At 29.2% G+C, this 25551-nt stretch overlaps 1 protein-coding gene, 1 long non-coding RNA gene and 25 other non-coding genes across 28 annotated transcripts in view; 14 read left to right on the top strand and 13 right to left on the bottom strand.

The window, feature by feature from the left end:
• LOC111680614 (protein spaetzle 3) overlaps positions 1-9507 on the top strand; it is a 32419-nt gene extending 22912 nt beyond the window's left edge. For both annotated transcript variants that reach the window (XM_023442287.2, XM_046956529.1), the window contains 3 exons: positions 7557-7877; positions 7941-8066; positions 9133-9507. In XM_023442287.2, the coding sequence (XP_023298055.2) occupies positions 7557-7877; positions 7941-8066; positions 9133-9289 (604 nt within the window). In that variant the 3' untranslated portion in view covers positions 9290-9507. The remainder of the gene's footprint in view (positions 1-7556; positions 7878-7940; positions 8067-9132) is intronic.
• Positions 638-710, top strand: Trnak-uuu. Its single transcript has one exon. It is a non-coding gene; the product is annotated as a tRNA-Lys (tRNA).
• Trnak-uuu lies at positions 941-1013 on the top strand. The gene has a single exon. It is a non-coding gene; the product is annotated as a tRNA-Lys (tRNA).
• On the bottom strand, positions 1145-1215 carry Trnag-gcc. The gene has a single exon. It is a non-coding gene; the product is annotated as a tRNA-Gly (tRNA).
• On the top strand, positions 1302-1374 carry Trnak-uuu. Its single transcript has one exon. It is a non-coding gene; the product is annotated as a tRNA-Lys (tRNA).
• On the top strand, positions 1596-1668 carry Trnak-uuu. The gene has a single exon. It is a non-coding gene; the product is annotated as a tRNA-Lys (tRNA).
• Positions 1750-1820, bottom strand: Trnag-gcc. Its single transcript has one exon. It is a non-coding gene; the product is annotated as a tRNA-Gly (tRNA).
• Positions 2120-2192, top strand: Trnak-uuu. The gene has a single exon. It is a non-coding gene; the product is annotated as a tRNA-Lys (tRNA).
• On the bottom strand, positions 2305-2375 carry Trnag-gcc. The gene has a single exon. It is a non-coding gene; the product is annotated as a tRNA-Gly (tRNA).
• On the top strand, positions 2611-2683 carry Trnak-uuu. Its single transcript has one exon. It is a non-coding gene; the product is annotated as a tRNA-Lys (tRNA).
• Positions 2811-2881, bottom strand: Trnag-gcc. Its single transcript has one exon. It is a non-coding gene; the product is annotated as a tRNA-Gly (tRNA).
• Trnak-uuu lies at positions 3135-3207 on the top strand. The gene has a single exon. It is a non-coding gene; the product is annotated as a tRNA-Lys (tRNA).
• Positions 3582-3652, bottom strand: Trnag-gcc. Its single transcript has one exon. It is a non-coding gene; the product is annotated as a tRNA-Gly (tRNA).
• Positions 4039-4111, top strand: Trnak-uuu. The gene has a single exon. It is a non-coding gene; the product is annotated as a tRNA-Lys (tRNA).
• On the bottom strand, positions 4215-4285 carry Trnag-gcc. Its single transcript has one exon. It is a non-coding gene; the product is annotated as a tRNA-Gly (tRNA).
• Trnak-uuu lies at positions 4536-4608 on the top strand. Its single transcript has one exon. It is a non-coding gene; the product is annotated as a tRNA-Lys (tRNA).
• Positions 5506-5578, top strand: Trnak-uuu. The gene has a single exon. It is a non-coding gene; the product is annotated as a tRNA-Lys (tRNA).
• Trnag-gcc lies at positions 5718-5788 on the bottom strand. Its single transcript has one exon. It is a non-coding gene; the product is annotated as a tRNA-Gly (tRNA).
• Positions 6199-6271, top strand: Trnak-uuu. Its single transcript has one exon. It is a non-coding gene; the product is annotated as a tRNA-Lys (tRNA).
• Positions 6372-6442, bottom strand: Trnag-gcc. Its single transcript has one exon. It is a non-coding gene; the product is annotated as a tRNA-Gly (tRNA).
• Positions 9508-9994: 487 nt separating the features above from the next.
• On the top strand, positions 9995-10067 carry Trnak-uuu. The gene has a single exon. It is a non-coding gene; the product is annotated as a tRNA-Lys (tRNA).
• A 1739-nt stretch (positions 10068-11806) lies between these two features.
• On the bottom strand, positions 11807-11879 carry Trnak-uuu. Its single transcript has one exon. It is a non-coding gene; the product is annotated as a tRNA-Lys (tRNA).
• A 340-nt stretch (positions 11880-12219) lies between these two features.
• On the bottom strand, positions 12220-12292 carry Trnav-aac. The gene has a single exon. It is a non-coding gene; the product is annotated as a tRNA-Val (tRNA).
• Positions 12293-18431: 6139 nt separating this feature from the next.
• The window catches only part of LOC124420729, a 53735-nt gene continuing 46615 nt past the window's right edge, over positions 18432-25551 (bottom strand). The window contains exon 3 of the long non-coding RNA XR_006941329.1: positions 18432-18983. This is a non-coding gene — a long non-coding RNA (uncharacterized LOC124420729). The remainder of the gene's footprint in view (positions 18984-25551) is intronic.
• Positions 24669-24741, bottom strand: Trnav-aac. The gene has a single exon. It is a non-coding gene; the product is annotated as a tRNA-Val (tRNA).
• Positions 24956-25028, bottom strand: Trnav-aac. The gene has a single exon. It is a non-coding gene; the product is annotated as a tRNA-Val (tRNA).
• Positions 25127-25199, top strand: Trnav-aac. The gene has a single exon. It is a non-coding gene; the product is annotated as a tRNA-Val (tRNA).

Consider the following 25551-nt stretch of genomic DNA (forward strand, 5'->3'; position numbering starts at 1 on the left):
TATTAAAAAAAAACAACAAACGTCTTAAAATTAGTTCGAAAACCAATACGTCAAAAAACATTCATCACTTAATTAGTATTGATCAGCAATTAATAATTGACCTACTAATACTTTCAAGGTCCCCACTTAAAGCCCAACAACTTTTAAGTGTTTAACTAAATTAAATAATTAAAATTTGTTTAAAAACAAAAAATAAAATTAAAAAACTACGATAAATACAAGTTTGATTTTTTTAAGAGTACAGGGAGCGTATTTTAAAGGTTCTTTAACCTCTCTCTGTCTTTATCTCTTAAAAACTTCAAAACAAAAACAGAAAAAAACCTGTCTGACAATTACGTTAATAATTTCATTTAAAATTTAATTTGCATTTCGAATATTTATAACCAACAACATGTTTCATTAATACAAAAGTTATTAACTAAATTAACAGCAACAACATTAGTTATTGATTAAAAAAAAATAAACAAAATTCTTGTAATACAATTTAGAAAAACGTGCAAAAAGAGGCAGGTTTGTGATGAATAATAAATGAGTAACGGAAATAAATTTAAGAATTCTGTAGAGGGGCTTCCCGTTGTATGAGTTAAAATACGAAAATTGAATTTAAATATCAGTTTTTGCCGTTCTATTTTTAGATGCCCGGGTAGCTCAGTCGGTAGAGCATTGGACTTTTAATCCAAGGGTCCAGGGTTCAAGTCCCTGCTCGGGCGGGACGAATGCTTTTTAATTTTTGAAAGATAAAAAATCCCTCCGTGTAGCCCAGTAGAGTATTGAACTTTTAATCCAAGGCAGGGTATACACCAGCTCGGGCTACATAGTTTTTTCGCGTTTTTTGACAATTGGACTACATCTTATTCAAAGATGTAGTCCATAATAATTTACACTACATATTTACAGCCAAATTACGCAATATGCTAGGGTCTTCTATGACCTGCAACGAGCCCGGGTAGCTCAGTCGGTAGAGCATTGGACTTTTAATCCAAGGGTCCAGGGTTCAAGTCCCTGCTCGGGCGTTGGAATTTTATATTATATAATTTCAATGTCTTTAAAATTTTACTTTAAAAGCCAATGTGAATATCACGAGGGTTGGTTGGTTATTGATTTAAATATGACTCTTGTAACTTTCACTTAAAAAGTTCCAAGTTGCATCGGCCGGGAATCGAACCCGGGCCGCCCGCGTGGCAGGCGAGCATTCTACCACTGAACCACCGATGCTATATAGACTTCCCGAAATAAAAATTCCTATTAACTTAATTTCCTTTTTAGAAATATTTAGAAATAACTCTGGAAAACTTGTATAGGCCCGGGTAGCTCAGTCGGTAGAGCATTGGACTTTTAATCCAAGGGTCCAGGGTTCAAGTCCCTGCTCGGGCGGTATTCATCTTTTTATAGTACAATATAATTTTAATAGCACACATTTAGCTTCAACATAATGTTGTAAAAAGTTATTATCCTTAAAGAAAAACTAGGAAAATGAAACATTTTTATAACTATTTCTGCACTCAAAATATTGCAATGCACATGAGAATGAGAGAAATTTGAGAGCAAACTGTCATTTGAAAATAATATTAAGGAATATTTTTTTAATGTTATGTGCCCGGGTAGCTCAGTCGGTAGAGCATTGGACTTTTAATCCAAGGGTCCAGGGTTCAAGTCCCTGCTCGGGCGATTAAAACAATTTTATTCTAATTTTACAAGCTTTTTATTAAGCAAAAATTATACACATTTCAATAAAAAAAAACTGATTTCTGCATCGGCCGGGAATCGAACCCGGGCCGCCCGCGTGGCAGGCGAGCATTCTACCACTGAACCACCGATGCTACACGTAATATTTAATTCTCTTGTAAATTGCAAATTTCCAGATGCTGTAGTATGCAATGTTGTCACATTTAATTCTTAAATGACAACTACATGATGAACATTTTGTAATTCTCAAAAAGTATTTTGAAATTTCTAAATATTATTAAAAGTGAAGTACAAAACATAAATGGAATTCATATACAAATTGAAAACTATTTCATAATTTACATACATATATAAAGTCCGAGCAAAGTCCTGTAGGACATCGATATTAGACAAAACTTATTCATAGTGTGAATTAAAAAGATGTGTAATGTATGCCCGGGTAGCTCAGTCGGTAGAGCATTGGACTTTTAATCCAAGGGTCCAGGGTTCAAGTCCCTGCTCGGGCGATTATATTTTTTTGCATTCTAACATTGACTTATATTTCCAATAATTTATCGATATACATTGTATATGTGTAGTATAGTTATCAGTTTATTAAGTTGATACAAAAAAAGAAATTGCATCGGCCGGGAATCGAACCCGGGCCGCCCGCGTGGCAGGCGAGCATTCTACCACTGAACCACCGATGCTTCACGGGAAAAGTTCAAGTTCTGAACTTTACAAATATAATACAACATTTTGCTGCGTCGTCGAATTTTACTTACCGAGTTGATTTCTAAAAATAAAGCTATTTAACTTGCATGAAATATTTAAGTAATATCTGAAAGAACACGCCGATCCGATCTTTAAAAGCTAAGAATTGCTTCCGTTTTTATTACAAGATGCATACGTTCTAAAATTTATAGAAAGAAAAAACCTGCATGTGCCCGGGTAGCTCAGTCGGTAGAGCATTGGACTTTTAATCCAAGGGTCCAGGGTTCAAGTCCCTGCTCGGGCGATCATGTATTTTTTTCTAACTTTTTTAAATAGATTAAGAAATTTGACTTGGCTTAAATATGATTTATTGGATGATTATTAAGATAAGCAAAAAACTACAGCATTAATTAATCAATACAAAAAAGAACTGCATCGGCCGGGAATCGAACCCGGGCCGCCCGCGTGGCAGGCGAGCATTCTACCACTGAACCACCGATGCTCAACAGAACTTGACCTTGTAAAAAATTTTACGATTAATGCTACGTTGCCAATTTTAATTTTATAAAAAAGAAACATTCGAGACGCAGGTTGAATCAATTTACCAAAATAATGTTATCAGTGTATATTATTTATTTTATTTACTTTTTGTTTATAATTGAAAAAATGAGCATTATTGTATGACATCAAAATTTATAGTTTGTGCATCCGACTTATTTAAAATGTCGGGCTCAATATGTAATAAATACTCATATGCCCGGGTAGCTCAGTCGGTAGAGCATTGGACTTTTAATCCAAGGGTCCAGGGTTCAAGTCCCTGCTCGGGCGGCTTGACATATTTTTTATGATTATTCACTTTACAAAATAGTCCAGGGTACTGAACTAAACTTTTAATTACTATCGATCAAAATCTAAAAAGACTGGAAAATATGTGTCAAATAGTTTTCATACAGTTTTGTCTACTTTTAAAGAGTTAAAATTTAGATAAAGTTGATATTATTTCAGAAAAAAACTAAAATTCAATGAAGTTGCACTCAAAACTATTTTTCTTGGATTTATGCCGGTTTAGAAGAATATAAATAAGCGGGATGTTTATACAAATAAATGATGGTCATAGCGAAGCAGTTGCTATGAAGATTTATTTCCATTAAATTAGGTACATATTTATTTAATTAAATTAATTATTTAAAATAAGAAAGGGCTGCATCGGCCGGGAATCGAACCCGGGCCGCCCGCGTGGCAGGCGAGCATTCTACCACTGAACCACCGATGCTTGTTAACTCTATTTATTAATATATAACATTAAAAGAATCTTAATATAATAATGTATAATATACAATTCCTATGCTATGTTGCCACATTTAAGATTGCACTTTTTAAAGCATCTTAATTAATAAACCATTCAAGACTTCGAAAATAAAATTATTAAATGTTTATATCTTTTTTACTTACTTGATCCTGCTTGAAAAAGCGTAATTGCACTTTATCTGATTATTTTAATTGATAATGACTTTAACTTTCGTTCAAAAATGAGTAAAATAAAATAAAGTTAATGAAACAAATTAAATTAATTTTTCGAGCATCATTTATAATGACAGGACCTTTCTTGTGTTTATTACAAATGGTAATGATATACATATGTATATGTATATTACATAAGCCCGGGTAGCTCAGTCGGTAGAGCATTGGACTTTTAATCCAAGGGTCCAGGGTTCAAGTCCCTGCTCGGGCGGGTTAATATTTTTAAAAAAGTTTTTACAAAACTTTACCTTTTTTAAATTTAATAACTTGTGAACATATTGGCTAAGAAACCGATTGGGAATGCAAAATATAACTGCATCGGCCGGGAATCGAACCCGGGCCGCCCGCGTGGCAGGCGAGCATTCTACCACTGAACCACCGATGCTTCTTGATCCCGTTATGATTCCGTTAGATCTCGAAAACCCATGAAAGGATTAACGTACGAAAGGATATATAATTTTGTTTAAACCTTCGATTACAATGTAAAAAATTAAGTATTTTCTTATCTTTGTGATCTTTCTCAAACTTAAATAGAAATAATAACTCTGATCATAGTTATTAAAAAGTTTATTTAAGATTTTTTTACCTTTTGGTTTAAAATAAAGATTGCATTTTTTACATTATTAACATTGTGTGCCCGGGTAGCTCAGTCGGTAGAGCATTGGACTTTTAATCCAAGGGTCCAGGGTTCAAGTCCCTGCTCGGGCGAATACGGATTTTTATGGAAATTTATAATATATATAAAGGATATATCAGTAATAATTAAATGATAATTAATATAAAATATAATATGCCCTTTAATTCTCTGGAGATTTATAATATAATGCAATAAATAGATATGGGATTTAATTTTATTCTAATTAAAAAATATGAATTTTTGTTCCATTTGGTAAATTCCGATTATCCTTGTACAGATGCCAAGAAATCCTTATCTTAAATCTTATCCTTGAAAAGGACTTTTAATCTAAGGTTCCAGGGTTCAAGTCCCTCCTCGGGCGATTACAGATTTTTATGGAAATTTATAATATATATCAGTAATAATTAAATATATCAGTAATAATTAAATGATAATTAATATAAAATATAATATGTCCTTTAATTCTCTGGAGATTTTTAATATAATACAAAAAATAGATATGGGATTTAATTTTATTCTAATTAAAAAATATGAATTTTTGTTCCATTTGGTAAATTCCGTTTATCCTTGTACAGATGCCAAGAAATCCTTATCTTAAATCTTATCCTTGAAAAGGACTTTTAATCCAAGGGTCCAGGGTTCAAGTCCCTCCTCGGGCGATTACAGATTTTTATGGAAATTTATAATATATATCAGTAATAATTAAATATATCAGTAATAATTAAATGATAATTAATATAAAATATAATATGTCCTTTAATTCTCTGGAGATTTATAATATAATACAAAAAATAGATATGGGATTTAATTTTATTCTAATTAAAAAATATGAATTTTTGTTCCATTTGGTAAATTCCGTTTATCCTTGTACAGATGCCAAGAAATCTTCATTATTAAATCTTATCCTTGAAAAGGCTTATCAAGAAAAACCTCTTGAAATATGAATTTTTACACTGTTTATAGTATGTGCCCGGGTAGCTCAGTCGGTAGAGCATTGGACTTTTAATCCAAGGGTCCAGGGTTCAAGTCCCTGCTCGGGCGAATGCGATTTTTTAAAGAATTTTTAAATAGTGAGAAAAGTTATTTCGCAATTTAATATTACTATGAACATATGGAACGATGTTGTTATCCTTAGCATCCGATTTAATAATATGGATTTTTAAATATAAAAAAGTAAAGCTGCATCGGCCGGGAATCGAACCCGGGCCGCCCGCGTGGCAGGCGAGCATTCTACCACTGAACCACCGATGCTTCTTACACATTTGGACTATAGATAAAAGCCCTAAAATCTTAAAATTTAATTAAAATTTAATTGAAATCTTAGTGGGGAAATTGCGTTCTGAATAATAAATTTTTAATTAATATGTATGAATTTTTGTAATAAAACAGTCGGTCTAGAGTAGACTTATTATTACAAATCCTGTACATTAATTCATTATTTAAAAAATTTTAAGCCATTTCACACGGAAACATAAAACAAAATTTTCATTTCCTTCAAAAACTATTATAGTTTTTGTAAAAATGTTATTTTTCCCACAAACAAGAAACAAATTTCATGTAAAATTTTGCGTCGTGAATGATCATACGTGTTTCGATCTTTCACTAATATTATTCTTAAGATTTCCAGAATCCAGGTTACATTAAACATGAGAATTGTATGTGCCCGGGTAGCTCAGTCGGTAGAGCATTGGACTTTTAATCCAAGGGTCCAGGGTTCAAGTCCCTGCTCGGGCGATATCGATTTTTTTGGTTTAAATTTAGCTTTATAAATTTTCGATCTGTAATTATTGTACAAAAACTTAAAGGAACAAATGTGTAAATAAAAAATTTGTATTGCATCGGCCGGGAATCGAACCCGGGCCGCCCGCGTGGCAGGCGAGCATTCTACCACTGAACCACCGATGCCTGTATAACGGTATTTTTTCACTCTCTCACAATATTAGAGAAGGAATTGAAAATAAGGAATAAAAAATTACGATGATTGTATTTTCATATAAAACTTAAATTCAAAATTTAATGTATCTTATCATTTAGCTGATTAATTAACATTTCTGAAATATATACTGTTTTTAAGACTTGCCGAAACAAATTAAAACTTTGAAAACTTGATCTTTTAATTTTCATAAAATTTTTAACATATGAATTAATTTGTCGATTTTTCTTTTACAAACATAAAAATGTAATTAAATTAAATATATAAATTAATAAATTAAAAGCTCATAAAGTAAAATAATTATTAACCAGCTACACATTGACACTTTTGAAGAATTATGAACACAAATAGTTTTCAAATGAAAATGTTGGGATTTTTTAATTGTAGGCGGTGAGACGTGGTGTTAAAAATATCATTAAAGCTAGACAATATTTAAATGAATTGAAAATATTATAATGAATGAATTTTTTACTCATAGAGCTATAAGAAAAAAACTTGTTTTGATCAATATTTCTAGATTTTTATTTAGTAAATTTGGGTTACTTATTTTGTTAAAACGCAATATAAAAACTGTCAAATTGAGTAATTGATAATCTAATAAAATATTATCGATCATTATTAGTGATTTTGTTAGGATTTTTTATTTAAAGAAAGATTAATTTTTTTTAAAATTTATTGTAATTTTAGAAAAAAATGCTTTAAATTAAAATTAGACGTGAGAGGGAGATGTAATTTACTTTAAAATCTAATTTTATTACGTTTAGATTCCTATATTTTAATAAAACATTTCCTATGATTATCGTTTGCCATACAGATATGTTCATATGTTTGTACTATGTATCCTACCGGTTGATTTGGAAATTTGCTTGAAATCCAAAGTTACGATAATGAATGAATAGTCAACTAATTTATTGGAATAAAACACAATGTATTTGCTTTTATCACTTTTACACCTCCTCCATGATTTATGATAGAAAACTTAAAAACCCACACCAATTTATCAATTTACTACGTTTACAACAACATGATTATGAGTAATTCTTAATTAATTAATTATTTTTTTTTTTTTGCAAATTTTAATTGCAGAGATAAAATTGAACGTTTTATAGACGAAAACAAGGCCTTAATGCGGCGCATGTATGGTGACTTCGAAATGAATATGAGCGATGGTGGGCCGCGACAACAAACGAAAAAGCGCAAAAGACGATTTGTAGATGAACCCGATATTTTCGTACCACCGGGTGTATTTCCCACATTTGTACCCGACGACAAGGTGGAGGAACATGCCGAGGAGCAGGGAGAAAGTTATTTCGGTAAATTACGCCATAAACGTCAGACCAATCAGGGTAATCGTAATGCTAAACAGGCCACAAATGCTTCCGGCAATGGTTCAACCTCAACGGGAAGGTAAAGTTTGTAAATAGTTATATTTGGAATGAAAATGGATTTACTCTTTTTATATAATTACAGATTAGATGCTTGTGAATCAAAAATTGAAATAGTGACACCCTATTGGGCTTCAAATTCCGCTGGTAAAATACGAGCCATTGTAAATACCCAGCATTTTGAACAGGCGATACATCAGGAAATATGCTCGTAAGTAAAATTAATTTAAATGCAAATATTTGGTTTATTGTAAGCAAAAAAAGAACTTCCAAAGAAGAAAGTTAAGGAATAATTTTAATGTTGTTTGGAAGTTATTAAACTTCACTTCCAGAGAAGATAGAAATAAGTACTTAGTAGTAGTGACAAAATAATTCCCTTCAAAGTATAAATTTAAATGGATTAAAACAACAACATTATTTTCATTGATACAAAATCAACGGTATAGTAGGGTTCTATAGAAAATCTGGCAAAGTAAATAAATCGATCTTGTAATCTATATACTATACAAACATTTATTTTGGTTTCTGTATTGGAAGTTTTAGACGATTGGACTAATATTGGTGAAAAGTTATAGTGAGTGTAGCACCTCCCATATAAAACAAAATTGTTTTATAAGTAACTTTAGTTTTAATATCAATGTTTTGGATAAATTAGATCATCTGGAAATAGTGGGCGTGGTACAGTAATTACCCAAATCTGCTTAGTCTCAATATGAATATTTTTGACAAAAAAACGGGTGATCGAACTATTGGGGGAGTGGCATTTTCCATATAAAGTAAAGACTCAAATCTGCATATCTGAAAAAAATATAAAAGCAATAGTCCCAAATTTTATAAAATCGGCGTGGCACTTCCCATACACATATGTATGTACATTAAATACTTGTGTGCATATACATATGCATATGCATGCATATGCATATACTCCATCAAGGACCAAAGTTGTGAAAACGTATTACCAAAAAGATTCTAATATTTGAGGACTAAAGAAAGTTCAAATTGTGTTCAATTTATAAATTTTAAAATGTTGGAAAAGCTACTTTCCATAACTTTCAAAAGTCTTTTTTAAAAAAAATATTTTTGACTTTTTTGTTTAATTCAGACATTGTAAAGAGCATTTATCATAAATTTATATTAAAAACCAATTAAGTCGATTTAGATTATTTTTTCGCATAAATGTTATATGTAATTGAAAACTTGTAAACGAATTTAAAAGTTATAGCTGTTCATTAACATATACAATTTTTATATTAAACGTTTTATTTTTTGTCTTACAGAAAAGCTCGTACATCACGCTGTCAAGGTGAATGCGGCTGTGAGCAGAAATACAAATGGCATCGTTTATTGGCCTATGATCCAGACAATGATTGCAAGGGTATTTTCATGGATTGGTTTTTATTTCCATCATGCTGTGTCTGCAGATGCAATCCCTAAATTAAAAAAACACAATTCGCAAAATCTTCAACTCCAACTACTACAACATCTAAGTGACATTTCAATAGACTTTAGTTAGTTAGAAGTTAAGACATTTTCTTTAAATGAAAAGAGTTTTTTTCTAATTTTAAAATGTTTTCCTTAAAAGTTTAAATTCTTAATTTTTTCCTTGGCATTAACAGAAAATAACTGTTTCTTAACAATTGTAATAAAGTTTAAATTTAAAACAGAAAAAATTGTATTTTAGTTGTTTAAGAGTAAAATAAATAATTTCAATTTAATAAAAACCTAAAGAACAAATAAATATTAAAAAAAAAATTGATAAAATTAACCAAACTATTTGTTCAATTTATTTGTATTTGTTTTAAGTCATGAGACCTAAAAAGGTTAATTTGTTTCATTCTCAAATTCTAAATATAAAATTAAGTAAAGATAATGTTAAAAAATGAATGTATTTTGTATTTGTTAAGAATTGAATAAATTTTAGTTTTAAAGTGCTGCTAGTTTTAATAATTCTCGTAATAAAAACTCGATTCAAATAAATTCATATCATTCATTGATCACAAAATATAAAAATAGTTTTTTTTGGGGTTTTATTGTGAGTCAGAGGATTCGACCACGTGTTAGTTAACTATGTTCTGTGTTAAGAATGTTCTATAGTTTAGCTATAGTTTAAAATGGAGTAATTGTCAATGGAAGTCACATGCCCGGGTAGCTCAGTCGGTAGAGCATTGGACTTTTAATCCAAGGGTCCAGGGTTCAAGTCCCTGCTCGGGCGATCTGATTTTTTTAATTTATTTTTGAAATTGTTTATTAAATTATATAAAATTAAACAGACTGATTTTTAAGTCTTATGTTTTTTGTTGAAAAGATCGTTTTAATTCTGTCTATTTACTTCGTTCAATGAATAAAAAAAGTAGAATTGCATCGGCCGGGAATCGAACCCGGGCCGCCCGCGTGGCAGGCGAGCATTCTACCACTGAACCACCGATGCTTCTTATAAATATTCAGACTAAAATTAGTTTTATTAAAGTGGCTCAATGAAAAACTATTATTAATATTTCCAGTTAAAAACTACAACCATGTTCTTTTAGATACAATGACTATCAAAGAAGCTGTTGAAGTATATTGGATAATATTTAGCTGGAACATTATTAGATATTAGACATTTTGGAGTTTACGTTATACATTACATACAATGTTTGCAACAAGCATCGGTGGTTCAGTGGTAGAATGCTCGCCTGCCACGCGGGCGGCCCGGGTTCGATTCCCGGCCGATGCAATTTCCTTTTTAAATTGACTAAAACGTAGTAATATAAAAGACTGGCCTAGAAAACGTTTTTAATATAGACAAGTATGACTGTATAGAAGGGCATGGCCGAAAATAATAATTTTCTGAAGGGGAGTTGGTATGGGGACTAGGGTGAAATGAGGCCTGATCTTTATCGGCAGTGTCAAATATCTATAAAACTAACTTTAACAAAGTCCTATTCAGGAAGAATAATTGCATTGGGGCTAGCCGAAAAAATTGACCAAAAGAACAGTACGTGTCAAATTTCATTTTTTTTTGAAAATTGCAGCCTGTAACGTGTTCACAAACTTTACATGGATGTACATAGCTAAACTCGCAAAGAGATTCTTAGCCGTTTGGTATACTTTAAGGTAGGTGTGGCACCAATATTATTGGGTGTTACAAACATCAGAACAAACGCAAAATATATTATATAGTGATGTAGGGTATAAAAGCTAATATTGTACGGGCATCATATCCTCTCCTATTTCTCTGATTTTTTTATGCGATTGGCTTGTTTGAACCTTTAATTCGTCTCCCAGTCTACAAAAAGATATATGTACATATAATTTTAAAGTCAAACAAAGTTCAATAAATTCTCAACTTGTTTCTAACTATACTAATAATAATGAAAAGGGTTACTATATACATATGTAAATAGTTTTAATTTAAGTTAATGTATTTTTCCGTTTTGTTTCATATTTAAATGTTTTAAGAATTTGTACGATTGTCCCCTGCAAAAATTTTCACTAATGCGCTTACGAGTGTAAAGACTTTCCACAATAAACTAGGACTTGTTGAAAACTAAGTCAAATACATATGTATATGAAAAAAAATCATGTTCCATTTAAATTTCTTGTGTAATAAGTGAATTACATCGCACTGATATCAAAAACTTTTTCTTTGCTGAAAATATGAAAGTATATAATCCACAACAACGTCATATATAATGTAGGCTATGGACCGTGTTGTTTTCAGAAACAATAAACATGGTCCATGCCAGCATTTCAAAGGACTACTAAATGAATCGTGTATCAAATTATGTTTTGAGAAGAGTACTTTTGCGATTGATTGCTTTAAAGCTTGGATTACTTTTAGTCGAAACTGATTAGAAGAGTAGTTCATACAAACACTTAAAGGGTTGTGGTTTAAGTTTACTTAAACTACGAATATGTAATAAAAGGGGTCGAATAAGTAAATATATAAAAATATTAAAAAAATTAACCCGCCCGAGCAAGGACTTGAACCCTGGACCCTTGGATTAAAAGTCCAATGCTCTACCGACTGAGCTACCCGGGCACATGGAGAGGTGGAAACTAAAATCGTATTTATAACCGACCAAACAAATCATAATGATGTAACACAATTGTTGAAGGTGAAATTCTTTGGTGTAAAAGCTATTAGGGTATTTGTATTAGCTAATATGGAGTAAAACCTTACTAAAGATAAAATTTGTACTAAAAGTGGTGAGAATTATTATTGAAAACTAAAGCATGTTTTAGGGCGATAGTAAAATAAAATAAGTTTATAGTTTCATACTATTAGATTTATTTTAAATTAAAAAAAATACTTGAATTTTGTTAATATTTAATTTAATCAAAATATATAATTGAACTAAATTTGACAAAAAACTTATTTATGTTTCCGCCCGGGATCGAACCGGGGGCCTTCCGCGTGTTAGGCGGATGTGATAACCACTACACCACGGAAACTTACGTCGTTATTTGAGATAGTTAAGATTTAATAAAAGTGTAATGGTCATATTTGTGCTAAACGTAGGCTATTTGGAATTTATTATTAGAAAGGGAGCTTATCAATAAAATAAGTTATTAAAAATGTACCTAGATATATATTTAAATAAATTTAATTTTTAATAAACTGCTGTACAGGTATTTCTATTTATAAATGTTTTTCAATTAAGAACTAAATGTTTTAATTTTTTTTTGGATGGTAGTAAAATTGTCTTCACAATTCATTATTATATACTTGTGTTGCGTCGACTTCGGTTGACAAGACAAATGGAAGTAATTTGAGCGATTTAACTTCTTTAGAGTTTCATTATTAAGATGAAGTCTCTGGTCTATTTCAATCGGTCAAGTAGTGGAATTTTACTCCTGCATATTTTCTCGTGTTAGAGCTTCCAAGTCTGAAATTTTAACGATGTAGATTTTAATATAGCATCGAATGTATTTGATCCCGAAACTAACCCAAAAAGTAAAAAAGAACTCTATATAAAATTTTAACCGATTTAGGATCATGTGTCAAATTTGATTTTTATTTTTTAACTTTAAAGTCAATTTATACAAGTGACAAATATGAGCCAATTTTCGCTATGCCTTACAGTATAATTTCTGGACTTTTAAAAGCAGATTTAAAGCTCGAAAAAGTCATAAAATGATCCAAATCGGACAAACATAGGTATGATAGCTTTAGTGATAGGACCGAATACATACATACATATAAACAAAGTAATTGTAACTCAGTTTTAAAATATTTGTTAAGTGTTTATCATAAAAAATATAAAAATAAACTTTCCTTAACTAATCCTCAATATTATTTTTTTTTCAAAATGTTACAAATGGAAAGACAACATATAAATCTTAATTCTATAAAAACAAATGACATACAAATCTAACTTTTACTAACAATATTGCATTTTTTTGAAAAATCGCAGACGTACCCATTAAAAGAACGACATTAAACATCTTAAAGTAAAAACAAAATCAAAACCATCAAAACTAGATCAATAACTGACAAAACTGATGACATAAGTATAAAATATAGTACAAACATATAAAGGGAAGAAGACAATTTGTGTTGAACTGCATCTGCCAAGGCTAAATAAACAAAAGGAGTCATCATCAATATGGCTGAAATAAGTACATACTTATTCCTTTTGCTTATCGCCAACAACCAGAGACAACAGACGCGAAAATTGTTGCAAAAAAAAAGAACTAAAAAAGTAATTTCCAGTAGTTTTTACAATGTAAATGTCAACGTTCAGTTTTATTTTCTATTTTTAATACAAAAGATAAGAAAATGACAAAATGTGCAATGACAGGAAGATGATGATGACACGCGCCAAAATCAACAACATAACTAAATATGTATATAGAAAATCAAATACTTATAAACATAATACATACATACGTACGTATATTTTAAGCAGACAATCTATGTGCGTTTGGGTGGGTGGGTGTTTGTAATGTTAAAGATTTCAAAGTTTAATCATCTTTAAACAATTTGTATTGATACGAGTATTACGACTATAAATCCAACCAACCAACCACCCATCCTCTTCTTTTAAAAAGACAAAACTTTAAAGATAGGAAAAGCTAAATTATAAGTTTAAAAATTTTGCCTTGACTTTTGCCATAAAAGACCACAACGCTTTTAGGGCTTTTAATAAATTGTGGTACTTACTTCAATGTCTTAACATTTATATCTATTGTGGTTCAGTCATCATTATCCAGTTGCAATAATCTCCGGTTTTACTTGGTCTACTGTTTTATAACTATTGTTTGATTGTAATGAGTTGTCGCATTTAATAGTGTATTTCTATTTCCTTGTATTATCATTTATTTTTATGAGTGTCCTTCGACCAATATGAGTCTGCAATCAGACAACCAATAGTTAACCCACCACAACACTTAAAGGGAAAGTACATACATACATATATAAAAGACTGTTATTTGCTTTTTATCGCAATTGTTTGGTTCTTCTGTGTTCTATAAGGAAAAGTGTTTAACCGCATTGCAACCCTCTCTTAATTGCTGGTATTTTCTGTTCTGTTATTTGTTGTCGAGATGTTCAACAACTAATAATGACAAAATATTGAGGGGAACATTTATTTTATATTCGATGACGAGTTAAAGAATTCATTCATTAAAAGTGATGACGTTTTTACAGAAACATTTTTAAAAAATTTCTGTTATATGAAAAATTTTCTAAAGAATATTCTGTTATATACAAAATTTTCATACATGATTCAAATGATTCAAATATTGGTCATAGACCCACATAAGCATATGTATATATATTGTAGGTCATTATTAGATTCTATATTCTAGTCTCGTCATTCTGTTTATTGGAAGTACAAAGAGATTAACATATGATAAGTTAAAGATATGAAAATTTACACAAAAATACATTTTTATAAAGCATGGCGAACTTAACCTCAAATTTTGATTAGAACCTATATAAGGCCCGTTTTAAAAATGATTTAAACGCTCATTAAAAGAACTATTTAAGTCATAATGTTAAAAAAATTTGTTAAAAATATGGTATTAAGATAAAATTCGCATAAAATGAAGAGTTCTGTGCTTTGAGCAAGACCCCGAAGTCACCTTGATATTCATATTAATATCGATATATAATGGAACAATTTAGCATAAATCTAACGACTATAAGATCGACATAAATATCGATATGAATTAGGACACAAATTTTCTTTAAATTTACATTACCATGTAAGGAGCATTTTAAGTCATTATTTTAACAAGGCGATGTCATTGATCGTAAGTATTCATTGATCGTAAGTATATCATGCGCAAAAGCTTCTAAATCTTCACTCAGAATCTGACTAATGAATTAGAGAGGTAATTATATAACACATTATTAATAAGACGTTATAAAAGTACTTCTATATAATTAGAATGATATGCAATACTCATTGAAAAGTAAGTTAAAAGGTAAGTGGTTATTATTGCTAGTCATTGTCAAATTTTTGCAGTTATATACAATTTGCCATAGCCGAATATATGTAAAGCTTATTTTAATCCAAATTTTATGTCTAGGAAAGGGCATTGCAAAATTAGCTTAAGGTAAAGAATTAATTCTTTTTAATTTTATAAAATTATGCACCATTGCATCATTCCCTGCATCCGCATACAACATTCATTCTAAAGTCCGTTTTATTTATTTAAAATACATATTTATTGTTTTTCTCCATTTTTGCTGTTATCAGTCCAACCGACTAGACTGGTGGTCTAGGTTGGATATTGTAACGTTATTTTTTGTATATTCGCTTTGAAATAGGAGGAATAAAAAAAACACTCTTATATTAAAGCATAGGAAAACCAAAGTGTCAAAGCCAAGTGTTGCACATTGTGTGGAAGGACTAGGTACAGTAGACCGACCATCGTCCACATGATGTTTGCTGTTAAATTACGGCTGTTGAATGGATGTGGATGGTGTGCTGCGTCAATGTTTTGTTTTTTCTTTGGTTTCAATGTTAGGGAAAAGGGTGGAAAATATAAGTGGTAATAATGGCAATGGCAAGTTGTGTGCTAGAGACCAATAATAGTGATAATAAAAACATCTTTGTGTAATGTGGGATTTTTATGAAGTTTAATTTTTTTTATTTAGTATTAAATATAAAATAATATTTAGCAGAGAAAAGGGAAATTATGTATTAATTTATGGCTGATTGTTACTTTAGCTTTAATTGTGTAAATATTAAAATTTTTATACCAACAAGTTTAACATAAATCTTAAAAATTTATTTAGAGAAATTTTATTATGATTTTTTTTAATTATAAAAATTGTATTAAAACTTGAAGAAAGTTTGTGGTAATAAATTGTTTAAAAACGGAAATTTGCTATAATATTTTAAACAATTTTAATAAATTTATAACTAATAAATTAATAATTTTATTACAAGTGAAACTATTTTAAAGAGCTAAACCTAACTGTATTGTAATTCAATTTTAAATTAGCTTTTTTGTAGATTTTTTTAATGAAACTTAATCTAGTAGTAGTTAAATGACTCATGTTAATTAATGAAAGGAATTTTACATAAATTTTCTTTGAAATAAATCTAATAAAGCCAACCCCACCTATTTGTCATTTTAAACTAACATTTATCTAACAGATGTACTTTATAACTTGTCTCTAATTTCAATATCTTTTCCAATGACATCCCTTTTTAACTTTATTAATCCTTTCGTAATAAACAAACAAGTTTAAATAAAATATTTAAAGTAATTTTGTTGTCCTTTATATGTTAAAGGAAAACTTAAATAAATAAAACTCACACCTTTTCTAACAGCCAAAACAAATACGCCCCATTTTGCAGCAACAACCCCAAAAGAGTTCCGCTTCTGTTGCATAAACAAGGCTTAAATAAACAGTAATAAACCCTTTTTTTCCTGTAACTGTCAAAATACAGTTAAGTAAATTTTTAATAAGGTTTAATTCAAATTGAACAATTTAATCGTTTTGATGAAAGAAAGTCATTAACAGGGTGGGTGTTAATAGCAAAAGTTTATTTTTTAGTTGGTTGAATAAGGATATGTTGCACACTGTTAACATTGAAATTTAATATGGGGTTTTGTAGTACGTTTAGTGTGTGTGTATTTGCAAGCTCACTTGCTAACAAGAAAAATAACTTGATGAAATCAGATGAAGTGGAAGAAAAAATTTTTAGTCAAAGTAATGATTTGAACTGATATAACAACGTACTTTTCAATGACGACTGCATACAGTCCGTATTACTTTTAAGCACTTTTATAATAATTTACTTATAATCAGTTAGATAAGTGCTTTATTTTGAGTTTTGTCGATATATTTGCACATTTTATTGGATTGCGTTGCAACTGTTATTTTCCCATACACAAAGATTTTGTTTTTCAGTTTTAAAACTATTTCGGGAAGCACAATAAAACAAACAAATGATTAAGAGGACCAGGTTCATATTCTGTGTGATCGATTTTTAAAACAAAACAACCTTAGTAAATGCTTATTTAAGTAGTGATTTGTAAGCGAGGTAGTAAGAACTTGCCTTCAATGAATTAAAATGCTAAGGAAGAAATTGTAAAACGTGGCTTTTTTAGCTATATTAGTTTTTGCTATGTACATAAATAAATTCACATCAATTAGTGATTCCAAATTTTAGAGAAATTCAAGAGGGCAATTTCCTAAAGCCTCTGTGCTTTAAAGGTAACTATATATATATAAGATTTTACATGTTATGATAAAGAATTTTTTTTTCATACTAACATTTCTTTTCGAGTGTGCTAAACTAAAACTACAAATGTTTGAAACTCTGTAAACAAATTTGTTTAAATCTTTTTTTTTTCTTTCTGCGTAAACAAGTGTCAAAATTTTTGAGTTTGAGAATTAAAAATTACCAAACATTGTTGTATGGAACTACCAAAAAAAAACTAGGTTGTGGATAGATAAACAAATTTTGGATTAACAATGTTCTATTCGTTCGCCTTTCATAGCAGCTGTGCTTGATTAAAAATTCCTTTAAAGAATTGTTCATCATAAAATAAAATACAATATTGGATTGTATGTCTGTGAATACTGTGTATGATAATAATAAAAGGGTTGTTTTTTATGTTTAGTATAAATATTCAAACGATTTATTTTTCTACTTTTTTTTCAAAGATGTGTTTTTAACTTTGTAGCAATATTCTATTGTTTGATTTATTTACATTGAATGTTTGAGTTTGTTTGAAGTTTGGCTGTGTCAACTTAGAAAATAGAAGTAGTAGACAAATATTCCTATTATTATATATATGAATTTATTTTAATTATAAAATATTTATAAAATTTAGCTATTTGTTTAATACATTTATTTTTATGGCAAAAAAGTCTTAACTTATAATTAAAAAAAAAAAAAAACTTGTGGTACAAAGTTAGGACACGACACGATTTGTATGCTGCTTTAATTGGATCCTATTCAGATGTTTTGGTTCTATATCTTATAAGTGAAATAATGGAAATTAATATTTTTAAAAAAATTCTCCACTAAATTAGAGAAAAAAAAACGTTTTAATATTGTACACACTTGGTACTAAATTGGTATCAAAATGTTTATGACTTTTCAATAACATCCGTTGAAAAGAAAAGAAAAAAAAAGTTTACTATTTTTTATCTTTTTAGAGTGAAAAATATGTGTAATCGAAATGACAACGATGCGTTGTCAAAATAATAACTGGGTGTTATTTTATGGAAATGAAAAATAATTGAAACATTTCACTTAAAGATTTTACTATCATTTCAGGGAAAAAATCTGAGGGAAGTAATTTTCCATTGTTTATAATTCCATTGAAAAAAATCAAAGAGTATCAAAATATCTGTCACATTTGACAGTATCATAATAAACTTGACAGCTATTGACATATATCAATAATCAAACAACATTTAAGACGAAAATAAATAATATAGTTGAAAAAGGAAATAATTCAATATTTATCTTCCAATGTCAAACAGAATTTACAACATGCGTATCTTTCCTCCACACCCTTACAACCACTAAAGAAATTATTTTTACGTCCTTTACTAAAAGACACATTATAAAATTAAAAAAAAGAACTAACACAATATACATGCATGTGCCGATTATGACCAATGTCACCAGTTGGTGCCACATTCTCACTCCAAAATTAGTGTAAACTGAAAAAAATACGAAATAAAAAAAGAAGATTAAAAATTACAGCTATTGTTGTAATCAAATGACTTTAATAATGAAAAACTACACAAAAAAAGGAAGAAGACAAAAAAGTATAAAGTGTGCCGTAGCAAATTTGTTTATAAATTCCATTATGGGCTGCTCCCCTCTCAATTCTCATCTTTTGGTTATACAAAAGGTCTAAAGAACAACATGTGTCAGGTCGCGGCTGTGTCTCGATGGATTGAGTGTATTCAAGTGTTTACACTTTGCATTTGTAAATAGTGCTACCAACAGCAAAAAAGGAATAAGAGTATTATTCAAGAAAGTTTGAATACACAGTAGTGCCACTTGATGGAAAAATGGATTTACAAATTGAAAAATATCGGCACGTGACTAGACGTGTGGTTTGGGGAATACTAAAACGTAAGGCAAAACAGAGTATTGACAAAGTAAAAAGTATTTGTTATTGTTTATAGAGTGTGAATTAGAGTAAATATTAAATTATAAATAAAATTTGTAAATATTAAATTTGCCAATGCTTTGAGAAGAAATCGTTAAATATATCATAAATAAATGTTTGAGAAAATAAAAAAAATAAATTTTTCATTAAATTTTTTTTAATAATTTTTATTTTTAAAATTAAAATTTTTATTTAATAAAATTAAAATTTCTTATGTTTCTTGAACATTTGGATTTTCAATACATTATTACTTTTCCATTTCCTTACAAAAACATCACATTTTATTTCCACACTAATGTCTCTAGTATCCAATGTGGGCAAATATTTGTCTGATCGCATTATTTAAGATAATAAATTTGTTCACTATAATTATTTATTCGAGTAATTTATTTCAAATACATTTATTTCATTTGTTTTTTTTCTCCCAAAATATTGTCTAAGTTCAAAAACCTACGTAAACTTAATGTTTAGTATCAAAGTATTTGTAAATAACACTTAAATTCGAGGAGACTTTTAGGCTGAAGTGTCAGCAGTAGTAGTCGAGAGCCAGAGTGAGGTAGCAGAAAAACAATTCAGTGAATGAATAAAGTGCAGTAATACTTTGTAACCACCAGATACTTAAAATAACTATGTATTTTGATTACAACATTTATGGTTTGAACATTTGTTTGTTTTTTTTTTCATTTTAGGCATTTAAGAAAAATACCCTGTATTACATGAAACAGGTTCAGATAGCGTCTAGTTTTGTTCTAGTTCAGTACTAGTTCAGTTCTAATTCAGTTCTAGTTCAGTTCTAGTTCAGTTCTAGTTCAGTTCTAGTTCAGTTCTAATTCAGTTCTAGTTCAGTTCTAGTTCAGTTCTAGTTCAGTTCTAGTTCAGTTCTAGTTCAGTTCTAGTTCAGTTCTAGTTCAGTTCTAGTTCAGTTCTAGTTCAGTTCTAGTTCAGTTCTAGTTCAGTTCTAGTACAGTGCTAGTTCGGATCTATTTTTGTGAATAATTTTATATTGAATATAGAGAATTTTGTAGTATACCAAAGTACGGAGACTAGTAAATCCTATAATAGTTCGAAAAATGGAAAGGTATAAATTTCCAAAACTACCGGGTAACTAAAGTTCAAAGAAAAAAAGCAAAAACAAAAATTGCTTAGTAAGTCAGCAACAATAATTGTGAAAACAAAAAGTGCATAAACTTGACTTACGTTGACTGTCGTGTTTGCTGACTGGCTGGTTGGCAGTCATTGTTGTGCCTGACTGAAGGTTCATTCGTTCGGTTGGTTCGACTCTGTTGTTGTTAAACATGACACAACAGATGTCATTGTCTTATGCTCCTACTTGTACACCAAAAGGCTGTAAACTTTAAGTAACTTAACTATTAAAGACAATATCAAAACTTTGGAACAGCAGCAGCATCCTTTACCTTGTCTTATACAGTTAAAAGTAGTTGCAATGTTACCACAACTAGTGTAAAGATACGACATACTAATAAATATTGTATAAACAGTAGAGAGTTATCTTACAAATTGGTTAAGTACAGACGGCCAGTTGGTAGCCATTAGAGTAGAAGTAGCAGTTGAAATTTGACATTTTTCTATAGAAATTGAAGTGTAGCATTAAGGAATAAAAAAATTGTAGAAAAACTAACAAAAGAGATGAAATTGTACGAAAATTACTCTAAAATGACATTTAATTTATTTTCATTATTTTTATGCACTTTACTCTTTCTTTTGGTATTTTTAATTATTTTTTGTTTATTTTACAGAAAACACCAAAAGAAAAATTATAAAAACAAATAAAAAGGAAAACAATTTTTTTACATTGGTTTGCGGCGTCAACCTTTGGCTTTTGTTTTGATGTCAACAATGCCAAAATGAACGTTGTTATCGTCATCAGTTTTAACAAACAATTTTGTTAAATACTAAAAAAATTTAACTGGCAGCAGGTGGATTCTCTTTTTTAATGTTGTTTAATTTTAATATTTTCTTATAAAAGTAAGAGTGTGATCCTAGCAGACTTTGGAGGATCTTAAAAGTGCTGATCGGTATATTGCATGAGTATGAAATAATTATGACTAATATTAACTGTAAAGTTTTGCAAAGTTTTTAATCGAAATAACTTTTATTGCAAATTTAACAAAGAACTTACCATCTCAAAAAATGTAATGTAGGGTGTACGAAGCCTTGCGGCAATAAAAAAACAAGCTAAATGTTTGCATTGAAATAAACATAAAGAACGAGTAGAAAGAGAGATTCTTTAAAAATTGCATTTAATATAATTTTTTTAAAAGGCTAAGGTCATTAACTGCAGTGTCATAATATTTCAAGGATATGAATTTAATGTAAAACAATGAGGAAATAAGATAATTAAACTAAAAATTTTTATATATTGCAAGATCTGTTTTATAAGATACTAAACATTTTGTGTTGTTTTTTTTTTCAAGGGGTTTGACTACATTTTTGGTAGTATTTAAAAAATAATTACTAAGTTGAATTTAACAATAACATTATTATTAAAAGTATAGTATATAGGATATTATCTGATTGAACAATAAGTATTTTTTCAGTTTTCCTTTTTAGAAAACTGTATCCTAAAAGTTGTAATATAATAAGGCATCACACTAGACTATAGACTAGACTATAGACTAGACTATAGACTAGACTATAGACTAGACTATAGACTAGACTATAGACTAGACTATAGACTAGACTATAGACTAGACTATAGACTAGACTATAGACTAGACTATACACTAGACTATAAACTAGACTATAGACTAGACTATAGACTAGACTATAGACTAGACTATAAACTAGACTATAGACTAGACTAAAGACTGGACTATAGACTAGACTATAGACTAGACTATAGACTGGACTATAGACTAGACTATAGACTAGTCTATAGACTGGACTATAGACTAGACTATAGACTAGACTATAGACTAGACTATAGACTAGACTATAGTCTAGCTAAGCAGTGGTGCAGTGACTAGAACATTTTAACTCATTACTTTTGAATGTAAGATTTTTCTGAATAGTATGAATATTTAATATTTTCTATTAAGAAAATTGTTATTTAATGTAATCTTATGTTTAATACAAAAAGCAACAACAAATAAACAAAATATTTTTCTACATTTATATCCTTTGGCTTAAAAAATTTACATTTTCATTTGCAATATGAGATGAAAAATTCACAACAAATCTCTATTTCCACTTGAACACTTGTAAAAATAATAACAACAAATAACACTGTCACAAGAATAAGTTGCATCATATAACAAGGAGTATAACAATGATGATGTCATTCTTAAGAATCTAACAACTTCTACGTAGAATGTATTTTTTATTTATTTGTTCCGTTTTTATTACAATACCAACACAATACAAAAAAAAAAGAGAAGAAATTCATAAATACTTGCAAATCGTTAGAAATACCTTGTGTACATTCATGTGGCAGGGAGTTGGTTATTACATTTACTTTCTTATTTTACTAGAAGAAAAGTATTTTTATTATTATTTTGATTTTGTTCTGGGCTTTGCCCTCAATTTTTGTCATAGGAAAAAAACAATGAAACAGCAACATTTCTATTTTTTTAATTTCCCTATGTGGGTTTAACATGCACTTCTTATGTGTAGAACGTAACTCTGTTCTGTATCCGTTTCCTGGCAAAAATAAATAAAACCATATATGTTTGTATGGCTAAAAAAAAGAAAATTACTCCTGATGAAGGAATTTTCATATGACATTTAATTTGAATTGAATTTGAATTAAAAATATTGTATTTTTGTTGTTATTTCTGTGTGGGTTAGGAAAAAAGTAAGATTTTTGGCATTTTGGTTATAGGGGTAAGATTTTAGATTTTAAGTAATGATATATTTATTTTAATAAATATTTTTAATTACGAAATGTTTAGTTAAAGTAAAATAAAAATATTTTTAATAAAATATATTAATGGACAAAGTTTTTTTTTGAGATGGAACTGAACTATATCGTAATAGGAAAAGTTTAGTTTCACATATTACTTGGTTTTTGTTGAAAAGGTAATTTTAAAAAATCATCTATAGCTGTATAATTGTTTTAAGATTTTAACTAAAATGCCAGTTTTACCCTACACAAATTCCCCTTAACAATTTATTTTATTCTTGTGGGATGTAATTTTTTACCATTTGGTGTCAGTTTAAGACAAATTAACTTTTTATACAAATAAATCAATCAAAAAGTTGCTGTAACATGTAATTGATTTGTTTTAATCAAGTACGTGCCACAACTAAAAAATACGTTTTTGGGTTGAGGGAGACAAAGACACACAAGTACTAAAGTAAAAGTAGAAAAATGTCTGGGGAAGCAAATAATAGAGAGAAAAAACACAAATCAATTGATAGTTAGTTTATGGCTTTAGTTAGTAGGCGTATATTTTATTAATAATTTATAACACGAAATCAAAACTATTTTTGAAAAAAAAATTTTTTTTAAAGGAAATTAAAAAAGGTTATGTTAACCATGTACGAATAATAAAATCAATTATAAATTACTTATTTCAAATAAATAATTTATGATAAAATAAAAATCATTAAATCATAATTGTTTGTTTTATTTGTCTGTAGTTATTATAAAAATAAAAATATTTATTTTATCATAAGTATTAAAAAAAACCTGCACATTAAAAAGAACACATTTACATCATACCAACATAATTTCATTAACAACAATTAGTTAAATTAGACTTTAGGGATGTTTAACTCTTTAGTGCAAAATTTTCAGAATTTTATAAATTTCTCATTTTTTTTTTCACATATAAATTAATTCTGTATTACATTTAGCCACAACTCAACTACACTCAACTCTAGTTAGTAGATCCCAAACTTAAAACACAACACTTTTTATGAGTTATATTTTGTATTTATTATGAAAAATATGTCAGTGGGTCGGCTCCCTTTTGGTTTATGTGTAAAATTTTTAAAACAAATCTAAAATTATGGTGCCCACATGTTTTGTGTTTTTAAGCATAATTTGTGGTTTCAACACTTTTTCACTATTTTTAACCGCGACAGCTAAATAGAAAAATTAATATATCACTTGTTAGCAACCTCATATGTTTTCCACAATTTTTTTATGTAGATATTTTGGGCACAAATAATATTAAAAACTTTATGTTTAAAACAATATTTAGCAAGGTTTTTTAGTTTTGATATTTACTGCAAAAGTAAAAATGTTAAGAAAAAAGAGTAATGTTTCCGCCCGGGATCGAACCGGGGGCCTTCCGCGTGTTAGGCGGATGTGATAACCACTACACCACGGAAACCGTTAGATAAACAAAATCGTCAGGTTGAAATCATTACTGGAGGTCCTACAACTATTAAAACGATAGGCCTTATTGATGTACATACATTTATCAATGGCTTATAGAAGAAATTTTTAAACCTTTCCAAACCTTTGATTAATGTTTATGGATAAGATTCTATATATTTTAACAATAACAGTTAACAACAAATTTTGTTGCAGAGTAAAATATGAACTGTTTCCGCCCGGGATCGAACCGGGGGCCTTCCGCGTGTTAGGCGGATGTGATAACCACTACACCACGGAAACATATATTTAATGAATTTATCAGAAATTGTTTTAAAATAAACATGGGACGAAAAAATTTTCAAATTTAAATTCATAAGTTTTAAACTCATTAAAATACAGTTTCCGTGGTGTAGTGGTTATCACATCCGCCTAACACGCGGAAGGCCCCCGGTTCGATCCCGGGCGGAAACACAAAAGGATTTTTTAGAATAAAAGTAGGGAAAAGTATTAGAAATAGTTAAAGATATTAGATAGGGGAAAAAATATTATCAGATATATATCCGGCTGGATACTTGCAACCAAAAACGTCAAGAGTATTATGCAAAATTTTCGGAGTAAGATATTATTAACGGTGTGAAGTTATTCGTCTGCCAAATACGTCCCAAACACATTCGTCAAATACGTATAATAGTATACTCATTAAAAATGGTGATAAAATATAAAATATTCAAATGAAAAAAAAAAAAAAAAAAAAAACACACACACATCAGGAATATATGACCTGCAGTATCACGAGAGTAAAAGTAGCCCAAAACATCAAATT

This window comes from Lucilia cuprina, chromosome 2 (genome assembly GCF_022045245.1).
Source record: "Lucilia cuprina isolate Lc7/37 chromosome 2, ASM2204524v1, whole genome shotgun sequence".
NCBI lineage: Eukaryota > Metazoa > Arthropoda > Insecta > Diptera > Calliphoridae > Lucilia > Lucilia cuprina.